This window comes from Mercurialis annua, linkage group LG4 (assembly GCF_937616625.2).
Source record: "Mercurialis annua linkage group LG4, ddMerAnnu1.2, whole genome shotgun sequence".
Classification (NCBI taxonomy): Eukaryota; Viridiplantae; Streptophyta; class Magnoliopsida; order Malpighiales; family Euphorbiaceae; genus Mercurialis; species Mercurialis annua.
The window spans coordinates 20,271,470-20,282,522 of NC_065573.1; the positions used below are offsets into that span (position 1 = coordinate 20,271,470).

Here is an 11,053-nt window from a genome sequence, read left to right on the forward strand (position 1 = left end):
GTCCCCCTAACTTTCTCTCTTTAAATTTTGTTTTCTTTTTAAAATAGAGAGCACAGCCTCTCATTTATTTTCAATTCATATCTCTAAATTCTTATTTTTGTTTAAAATAATATTAAAAGATTCTTGGATAATTTTATATAAAACCTTAAATAAATCATAATTTAATATTCAATTTATCTGGAAAAAAAAAAGTACATATATCAAGGTTATATAAATTTTCAATAAATGAAAATAAGTTTAATGTTCTTTATCCTCATTACTACCATCACTGTCCACGATGATGATGGCCACTACTTCGCCACCATCACATACAAATGATTGCCAAATTATTCTCACATTTCCGGTTCATCTCTCACAAATTCATTACTCATATTATTTTTTTCCAAAACTATGAATTGGGTAGAGAGTTTATAACTTCAAACAAACATAGGTCAAAGGGTTACATGACTTTAAGAATAAAACTTTTACAAGTTGAACTAAGATGGCGTTTGATAAAACTGAAAATTAAGTGCTGTAAAATTAAATGCTGAATTTTAAATGTTGAAAATAATAATTGCTAATTTTTCTAAATGCTGAATTAAATAAGTCTGTTTGATACCTGCAAGTCTGCAATTACTGAATATTATTAAATATTATATTTACATATTAAACCTTTAAATATTAACTATTTTAAAAATAGATTACTAAATATAAATTATATATTATTTAAAATTTTAAAATATAAATAATATATATATCATATATAAAAATATTAACTTTTAGTTGCATATGTTAATAATTAATCCTTAAAAATTATAACAGTACTCCCCACTAACTTGAAAATTAGCCCCTAAAATAAAATACTAGTTTTAAAATTCTGAAAAATTGTTTAAATATAATAATCTTCAAGTTTGGCGAATCTCATGGAATCAGGTATCGATACCATCAGACTTTCACCTTTTAGGCGAGTGATAGGATTCTCCCATAAGAGTAGATCCTGTACGACTTGCTTCCATTATAGTTATGTTGGAGTTCGATTTTCATCAATTATTTCAAACAGGAATTTAAATGCTATTAAAAAGCGGGAATATTAAATAAATGACATACTCTATAAAAAGAAAACTAAAGATAGAAAATAAAATATTTCTAATGAAAAATATAGTACTTTGCAATTTAAAGTGCTGATCTAAATATAATACACTCATTGTGATATTAAAAAATTAACATATGTGAGATAAAATATTTTTATTTGTGAGTAATAATTTAAAATAATAATAATATAAAGTTTATTCAATGATAAAACTAATATTTAATAACTTAATGTCTTCAGTAAAAAAAAATAAGTCAAAATATTTAATTTATTATTTTAAGTGGTTTTGGCTCTACTGAATAAGTTAAGTTGAATATTTTGAGTTATCAAACTAAATTAACACAATTAAGTGTTTAATATATTAATTAAATTAATAAGTTGGGTTATCAAACACCCCCTAAACCATGAGCTTTCTTATTTTCCAAGCGACCGATGTATCTTGCCGTGCAAACAATGAAGTGTGATTTTGAGCGCCAAATATCCTCACAATTGTTCAAACATTAAGCCACTAGAGCAATTCCGGTAAATAATGCTTGAATCGCTTGGTTGACATCTCCTTCAAAAATAATTTTCCTCCAACCCTTCGAAATACACCATTGCATGGCGTCTCGTAACGCTAAGCATTCTAGAATACCGGGATCCCAAATATGGCGATATATTGCCGGAAAATGCCCTACTTTCTTGCCATTTGCTTCCCCTGCCACGCACGCAATCGAACCAAATTATATATGGATTAGCGACAGAATCAGTCACCAAATTGAACGGTAATTAGGCACCAAATTTTAGCGACGGAATCCGTCGCTAAATTAGGCGCCAAAACTGGCGCTATCTTCATTTAGAGGATTTTAGCGACAGGTCCCTAGATCTATTGTTAAAATAGTGAGGGAACCATGATCCCTCACTAATAGCGAGAGACCCAATGATCTCTCGCTAATTTAGTGAGGGATCATGCGTATGAGCGGAGCGGGGTTAAGGGCTGGTCGTCCAGACTTATGGCTGACTTTAGATCTGGTTAGGTTTTAAAAAATGGAGTTTCCACCTAGATAAATTAGGAAATGCCTTTTCTAACGACTAAAAAACCTCGCACGCGTATGGGTGAGAACATCGTGCATCAAACTAAAGACCGGGTTCGATGGACACTATCCAAACTCTTGTCCTTAGTTTATCGATTACATTCATTTATTGGGCATATCCAGTATATTTCATCTTAATCATACATGTAGTCCATAAGATATTATGCTTAAAAGTAAATAAGTATGGAAAGCGAATAAATGGAAAGTTGAAAACATGTGAGACGAGCATATGACTCAATCTAAACTAGCATGTGAGCATGTAGCAAATACTCATAAATAAGAATCTAATCATGGGGTTTCTATCATATAGCAAACAGTGGTGGATTTTGTTCATTTTGCATGCACAAATCCTAAACCGGATGTATACGTGAGATTGATTTTAATTAGATCAACTTGAATGCATATACAACTACTATTACATTTTCATAGTAGTTCTAAGGTTTCTAGGTGATTTTCTGGATTTAGAGATAAGTTAACGTGGTTAAATTATTAAGCAATGATGGATTTGGACACACATTCAAAGAAATAAACAATATAAACATGGCCATATACATTTAATATACATGCAAGGTTAAAGATACTTTTAACCTTGAAGAACAAAGTATTTGGCACTCGTCTACCATCTAATTGTTTGTTCGTTAAAATCTGGATTCTGTCAAAATATGGAAGTTTTTCTTCTGGTCGATACAGATCACCTGGTTCAAACCGAAATAAATTCTGAGTTCAAACGAACCCGAAATCGCGTTTCGAAATTACTGGTCTCTAATGGGCTGGGGTTCCAGGACCCATGTGATGTGGCGCCCAACAAATCTACTTTGACAGGCTAATTTGACTTGGAAAGGTCCATTAAAATATAGAATAATATCCTACAGCTGATTACAAAACCATCGGCTCAAACAGGGCCTAGTTCTGAGCTCAAACGAGCCTAAAAATACAAAAATACAATCTGGATCAAATCAAGAAGATCTAGGAGCGGTCTGGAGCTGAAGAACCATGGCGCCACCAAGAGCTGGTCAGTGGCAGTTCGTCGGTTTGGTTAAAAAAACGTGCAGAAGCGACTCAAAATCAATCAAAAACACACAAAAATACTTTGGAAAAATTGTGGAATTCAAATATATTGACTTAAACTGTAAAAACATCCTAAAAACATGTTTTCAGATTTATTTATGGCAATCATGGCAAAAACAGTGACTATGGCAGTTCACGGAAAAAATACTGAAAATAAGCCAAACACGCATCCTAGCTTCATGGAATTTAACAATTTTAATATATATGCAATAACAAGTGATAAAGAATTATTAGGGTGCTTAGAAGTGTACCGTTCTGAGTCCTTAACTCGTTTTTTGGCGATCCAGACATGAAATCCAGCTTTGAATTGATAGACAACAGTGTGTTCTAATAAGTCTATATTTTACGTCAATTTAAGATCATTTGTATTGCATATATTAGTCTCTTATTGCGTAAAATAGAGAGCTTTATACTCACTTTTACCTTTTTATAGTTTTTAATATAAAAAGTAAATACTTAGCATTTCTGGAGTATAATTGAATAAACAGAGAAAAAATAAAGTGAAAGTCAAGCCGGATTGATTCTATCAAGTCCAAGAAGAAGAATAATGGAGAATCAAGTCTAAATGCAAGCAACATAGCCGCTGAATCAGTTGTTGAAAGTTTAGATCGAAAAGCTGAAAATTTGGACATACGTATTCGGATCATATCTGGAGCAAGAAATATCCAAATCCTATGGTTAAACATGTCATGGAAAGATAAGAGATAGATCTACAACTTTCATGAAGAAACCAAGCCCAAATTCGGACTCTAACCGGCTCGAAATCGGCCTCCAAGTTCCGGGTTGAACCGAGTCAAACCGAATTGAACTAGAAATTGAGCCACAAACAGCAGCTCAGCCGGCCTTCAGCCGGCCCACGACTTTGAGCCGGCCAAGGGCTGGCTGACTTCTGGTTTTGGAGTCATTTTCTGATTTTGGGAGAATCGCTTGGGGATTCTTGGCGAAAACACTCATACACCTTCCATAAGTAATATATATTGGGTTCGCACTCAAAGAGATCTTCCTTGACTTGCACTCAAAGAAAGAGTGTTGACAAAATGATCATTAAGGTAGAAGAAATCATTGTTGATTTAGATCAATCTTCTTTTGGAAACAAGATAAGTGAACCTTGATCCTCTCAAGCTCATTATGAAAGAACTTGATTATCACTCCAAGAATATATCAAGATGATATTAAATCAAGTTATCTTTGGAAATGAAATAAGTGAATCATGACTCACTCAAGATGGTTATGGAAGAACTTGCTCCCTACTCCGCTCTATATGGAAAGAAGTGATACAAAGCTTGATCATCACTCAAGTTCCATGAGGAGAAGAGAGATTCTTGACTTGGCTACCACTCCTTTTATGCCTATAAATAGGACACATTTGTGTAGAGAGAAAAACATTCACTTACACTTGCAATTGTGTAAACACTTACTCTAAGATAGTTCTTATCAATCATTATTTCTCTTTTCATTTCTCCTCTCATATGTTCTCAAGGTACAACAATTACATTGTTATTTTCAATATGACAATGGATTGCTAAACCTTTAAACTAGGATTAGGGATGTAACCTAGTTGAAGGGGAAGTCTTGATTATGTATTGGTGCATCTCATTAATGTTGTTAAACAAGAGTTTTCTTTAAATCTCTTATAATGATCATGAATATTAAGATTAGCTACCTTAATGTTTTTATCCTAGAATGAATGTGAAATACCTATCGGTGAAGCATGAATTTGGATCTAGAGATTTCAACACAATTTACTTAAGAATAGAGATATGTCTAAGGAATTATGATGACGTTAATTGTTTTGCTTAATGGGTTTAATTAATTAACATGGTAATTGAGAAATATCCAGAATTAATTAAACACAAGTTTATGTCTCGAGAGAGAATAAACATATCGTAGGAACAATTGTCATGAAAAAACTTTTGAGATGTATTATTGTATATGATAGAATTTCCCCTCGACTACGGTGAAACCCGAAATCCTAGTTGCTTTAATTCTTGATAATTTATCGAAAAGATTCTTTCATTTTATATTACTTAATTAATTGTTTTCAACATCAAATCAAATTAACATAACGGCTATTTTACAAAAGTTAAATTAAATAACATTTTAAAGCGTTCGTCCTTTGTGGATTCGACTTCGGAATACTCCGAGTATTGCTTGCTACAATTGATTCTGTGCACTTGCATAATTAAGCGATCAAGTTTTTGGCGCCGTTGCCGGGGACGACGGTTTTAAATTGTTATTTCTTTAATTTTTGTGTTTTTATTTCTAAAACTCTTTCAAGTGTGAATCTCAGGTAGTATATGCAACGAAGGAGTTCCAAGAACACAGACAGTGCAGAACTACTACCCTTGAACCAAGAGATCGAACGCACTTGCAGAAGGAATCGAAAAGAAAAGAGTCAAATAATGGCGAATCAAGTAAATTCTGTTGTTAATGCGCCTGTCGCGCATCGACTGAGAGACATTCAAAGGCCAGTAGTGGTAAACAATCCTTCATGCATCCGAATCACGGATGAAGCTCGGAACTATGAGCTTAAAACAATTGATCTCAATATGTTGCCTCAATTCAATGGAACAGCGGTCGATGACCCTTTGGCATTCATCAAAGAATTCTACAGTGTGGTGGAAACTTTTCCATTGAATAGATTGACAGAGGAGGAACTAAGGAAAAGATGTTTTCCTTATTGCATGAAGTTGAGTGCGAGAACTTGGCTTTTGAACTTGCCTGAAGGGTCATTCAGTACGTGGGAAGAAGTGTATGATGCTTTCATCACAAAATATTATTCCCCGCAAAAGACTCTTGATCTTCGCGGCAAGATCTATAATTTCACTCAATTGGATGGCGAACCATTCCATGAGGCGTGGGAACGCTTCAAGATGCTCCTTGCTCAATGCCCACACCATTGCTTTGATGAGTTATTATTAACTCAAATGTTCTTTGAGGGATTGACTATGAGTGGGCAAACTTTAGTCGAAACGGCATCCGAAGGAAGTTATGGAGAAAAGACGGCAGCTGAAATAAATCAAATCTATGAGAATGTTGCTTTGAATTCTCAACAAAGGGCTATTACAGGACGAAGGGCAGCCGTACATGAGGTATCTTCACAACATGACATTGTATCAGAAGTTGCTGAGCTAACTAAGCAAGTGAAGATGCTGTTTAGCCAAAATCAGCAATCAACAGAGACTTGTGCTGTCTGTGGCATCCAGGGGCATATTGCAACTTCTTGCAATTATGCCAACGAAGTTCAATCACAGGAAGCCAATTTCGTTAGCTACAATCAAAACAGACAACCAAGGAATGATCCTTACTCAAATACATATAATGCAGGGTGGCGGAATCATCCAAATTTTTCATGGAGAGATGGAACAACGCTAAACCACAAGGACCACCTGGATTTCAACAAAATAGACCGGCACCTCCACCCCCACAACAAGAAAAGAAACCATCTCTCGAAGATATGATGGCACAATTTATGGCAAATCAAGATGGCCATAATAAGAAGATGGAACAGCGAATGAGCCAAATCGAGAATGCGCATCAATCTTCGATCCATAATGTGGAACGTCAACTTGGGCAATTAGCCAGAAAGATAGCTGAAAGAGAACAAGGAAAATTCCCAAGCAACACCGAGACCAATCCTAAGGAAGGAGCTATGGCTATCTCTTTAAGGAGTGGTAAGGAAGTTGACAACTCACCAAAAGAGAAAAAGAAAGATAACCACATTGTGATTGAGTAGGAGGAGGCCAATAAAAATTTGGAGGAGGAAATTACTGTGGAAAAATCTCCACCAACAGTCAAGGCATGCGTTCCTCCAATACCATATCCTCAGCGACAAAGGAAGAGGATAAACGAGCTACATTTTCAGAAGTTTCTTGATATTTTCAAGACAATTCAAATCAACATTCCATTCGCCGAGGCATTGGCACAAATGCCCTCGTACGCAAAGTTCTTGAAGGAGATTGTTTCTAACAAGAACAAATTAGAGGAATATTCAATGGTGGCTCTGACTGAGGAATGCAGTGCAATACTGCAAAAGAAACTACCACCAAAGCTAAAGGATACAGGGAGTTTTTCTCTTCCCTGTACTATTGGAAATGTTAACGTTGCTAGTTGTTTATGTGATTTAGGCACTAGCATCAATCTGATGGCACTATCTTTGGTACGGAAGTTAGGGATTACTGAAATGAAACCTACTACGGTTTCATTACAGCTGGCAGACAGATCAGTAAAGAGACCACTTGGCATAGTGGAGGATTTATTGGTAAAAGTTGGTAAAATCTATTTACCTGCTGATTTTTTGGTCCTTGATATGAATGATGATGTGGATTTATCCATTATTCTAGGCATGCCATTTTTGGCTACAGGACGAGTGTTGATAGATGTGCAAAGCGGAAAATTGACATTTAGGGTAGGTGAAGACATAGAAGAATTCAATATCATTAAATCCCTAAAGAACTCTGAATTTGTTGACTCATGTAACAGTGTTGATATAATCGATAAGATTGTAGAAGAAACATTTGTGAAAGAGTCATATAATGAACCGCTAGAAGCATGTTTAGCTATGAGCCTAGATGAAACAAATGATGATATAAAGATCATTGAATATGCACTTAGCTTGGAGGGTAACGGTTTTAAGAAATTCAAACATTTTGTTAAGTTCGAAGAACTTGGAGAAGGTAAGAAAAACCAGAACCTTCTGAAAAGGTGCGACCCAAGGTAGAATTAAAAACTTTACCTGCCCATCTGAAATATGCATTTTTAGGAGCTAATGACACTTATCCTGTGATTGTTTCTGCTAAACTGAGTTCCATAGAAGAAGAAAAGTTGTTGAGGATTTTGAGAAATCGCATGAATACGATAGCTTGGACTATAGCCGACATCAAAGGCATTAGTCCATCTATATGCATGCACAAGATCCTGATGGAGGACGAATTTAAACCAAGCGTTCAAGGTCAGAGGAGATTAAATCCCAACATGAAGGAAGTTGTGCGAGCCGAAGTAATAAAATTACTTGATGCAGGTATCATTTATCCAATTTCTGACAATTCTTGGGTGAGTCCTGTACAGGTAGTTCCAAAAAAAGGAGGCACAACTGTGGTGAAAAATGAAAATAACGAGTTAATCCCAATCAGGGTGGTTACTGGTTGGAGAGTGTGCATAGACTATCGAAAGTTAAACACAGCTACCCGCAAAGACCATTTTCCCTTACCTTTCATCGATCAAATGCTTGAGTGATTAGCTGGCTATGCATACTATTGCTTTTTGGATGGCTATTCGGGGTATAACCAAATTGCAATTGAACCAGAGGATCAAGAGAAAACAACATTCACATGCCCCTACGGTACATTTGCATATCGTCGTATGCCATTCGGTCTGTGTAATGCCCCCGCTACCTTTCAGCGTTGTATGATGTCTATCTTTTCTGACATGGTAGAAGACATCATTGAAATCTTCATGGATGATTTTTCCGTGTTTGGATCATCTTTTGATACGTGTCTCGCAAATTTAGACAAAGTTTTGCAACGATGTGAGGAAACTAATCTTGTTTTGAATTGGGAAAAATGCCATTTCATGGTACAAGAGGGCATATTCCTGGTCATAAAATTTCTGAAAAAGGAATGGAGGTAGATCGAGCAAAGATTGAGGTAATTGAAAAATTACCACCTCCAACTAATGTTAAAGCAATCCGAAGTTTTCTTGGGCATGCTGGTTTTTACAGACGATTCATAAAAGATTTCTCAAAAATTGCAAAACCTCTATGCTCACTGCTTGTAAAAGATGTTTCTTTCGTGTTTGATGATGTTTGTCTAACAGCATTCCAAAAGTTAAAAGAGGCTTTAATCTCCGCACCAATTATAGCATCACCTGACTGGAGTTTACCATTTGAAATAATGTGTGATGACAGTGATTATGCGTTAGGGTTAGTGTTGGGTCAACGGAAAGACAAGAAATTGCATGTCATTTATTATGCAAGCAAAGTGCTTAATGATGCTCAAATAAACTACACAACAACTGAAAAAGAATTGTTAGCAGTTATGCACTCATTTGACAAATTTAGATCTTATCTTGTTGGCTCGAAAGCTATTGTGTATACAGATCATGCAGCGATCAAATATCTTTTAGCAAAAAAGGATGCAAAACCAAGATTAATTCGTTGGGTAATTCTTTTACAAGAATTTAACTTCGAAATTAGAGACAAGAAGGGAGCAGAAAATGTAGTAGCCGATCATCTTTCTCGAATGGAACAAGGAGTAGAAGATGATGGAGATGAAATTAACGATTCCTTTCCGGACGAGAAACTTTGGGCAATTAAGAAACTACCATGGTTTGCGGACATAGTGAACTTTTTGGCATCAAAAGTGTTACCCGAGAATTTAAACTTCCACCAAAAGAGAAAATTTTTATCTGAGATAAAATTTTACATGTGGGATGACCCTCTGTTGTTCAGAACTTGTGCAGATGGCATAATAAGAATATGTGTGCCTAACGAAGAGATGCATTTGATCCTAAATGAATGTCATTCTTCACCATACGGAGGACATCATGGTCCTGACAAAACAGCCGCAAAAGTGCTGCAATGTGGTTTTTTCTGGCCCACATTGTTCAAAGACGCTAGGAGTTTCATCATGGCTTGTGATCGGTGTCAAAGAACAGGCAACATTGGCAAGGGAAATGAAATGCCGCAACAAGGAATTTTGGAGGTAGAATTGTTTGATGTGTGGGGAATCGACTTCATGGGTCCATTCCCACCCTCGTACGGTAACGCTTACATATTAGTTGCTGTTGATTACTTTTCCAAGTGGGTAGAAGCTGTAGCATTACCCGATAACATTGCGAATAGCGTTGTCATGTTTGTGAAGAAACAAATTTTCAATGTTTTCGGTGTTCCTCGGGCCATCATTAGTGATAATGGAGTGCATTTCCAAAATTATAAGTTCAAAACTCTTTTGAGTAAAAATGGTTGCCAACACCGTGTTGGAACAACTTATCACCCTCAAACGAGTGGTCAAGTTGAAATTTCAAATAGAGAACTTAAACAAATTTTGGAGAAAACAGTTGGTGCATCCAGAAAAGATTGGGCTATTAAATTAGACGATGCTTTGTGGGCATATAGAACGACCTATAAAACTCCTTTAGGGATGTCGCCTTATAGGTTAGTTTTTGGCAAACCATGTCATTTACCCGTCGAGTTGGAACATAGAGCTTATTGGGCAATAAAACAACTGAATTATAATTTCAAATCCGCGGGTGAAAAAAGATTTTTGCAGCTCAATGAGTTAGATGAAATACGACGTGATTCGTTCGAAAATGCGCGGATATACAAAGAACGCACCAAAGTTTGGCACGACAAGCGAATCAAACAGAGAGAGCTCAAGGAAGGACAAAAAGTGTTATTGTTCAACTCTCGTCTTAAACTCTTTCCGGGAAAACTCAAGTCGAGATGGTCCGGACCATTTCGTATCTCGAAAGTCCATCCCCATGGAGCACTTGAGATTGGCAATCACTTCAATGGGAGTAAGTTTCTTGTCAATGTTCAACGAGCAAAACACTACTATGAAGGTGAGCAATAAGGAAGTGTCTGCACTTTCAAATTTGACGATTGAATCGGATAACACGTCGAGCTACGACGTTAAATAAAGTGCTTGTTAGGAGGCAACCTAACATCATTAAGGTACGTTTATCTACTAAATTTGGTTGTATTTTTTTTTTTAGAATTTTTCTCATAAAAAACAAATGACAGACCCTCGGCCGGCCCCCAGCCGGCCTGGGTGTGAGAACCGGCCAAGGGCCGGCCGAGAAATACAAGTACGATTTTTTTAAATAAAAAACATTTGCAGTACCT

The 11,053-nt window shown here is 36.0% G+C and overlaps 1 protein-coding gene, 1 non-coding gene and 1 pseudogene across 2 annotated transcripts; 2 read left to right on the top strand and 1 right to left on the bottom strand.

Annotated features, from left to right (window-relative positions):
• The first annotated feature begins 5,612 nt into the window (after positions 1–5,612).
• On the top strand, positions 5,613–6,671 carry LOC126678418 (uncharacterized). The gene has a single exon (XM_050373317.1). The coding sequence runs from the start codon at positions 5,613–5,615 to the stop codon at positions 6,669–6,671; it is 1,059 nt and encodes a 352-aa protein (XP_050229274.1).
• Positions 6,009–6,115, bottom strand: LOC126679675 (small nucleolar RNA R71). The gene has a single exon (XR_007640961.1). It is a non-coding gene; the product is annotated as a small nucleolar RNA R71 (small nucleolar RNA).
• LOC126678419 (uncharacterized) lies at positions 6,671–10,781 on the top strand (annotated as a pseudogene).
• The last annotated feature ends 272 nt before the right edge of the window (positions 10,782–11,053 follow it).

Bases quoted from the DNA above. Each gene is read 5' to 3' on its own strand.
- LOC126678418 (XM_050373317.1), top strand. From the start codon at position 5,613: ATGGCGAATCAAGTAAATTCTGTTGTTAATGCGCCTGTCGCGCATCGA.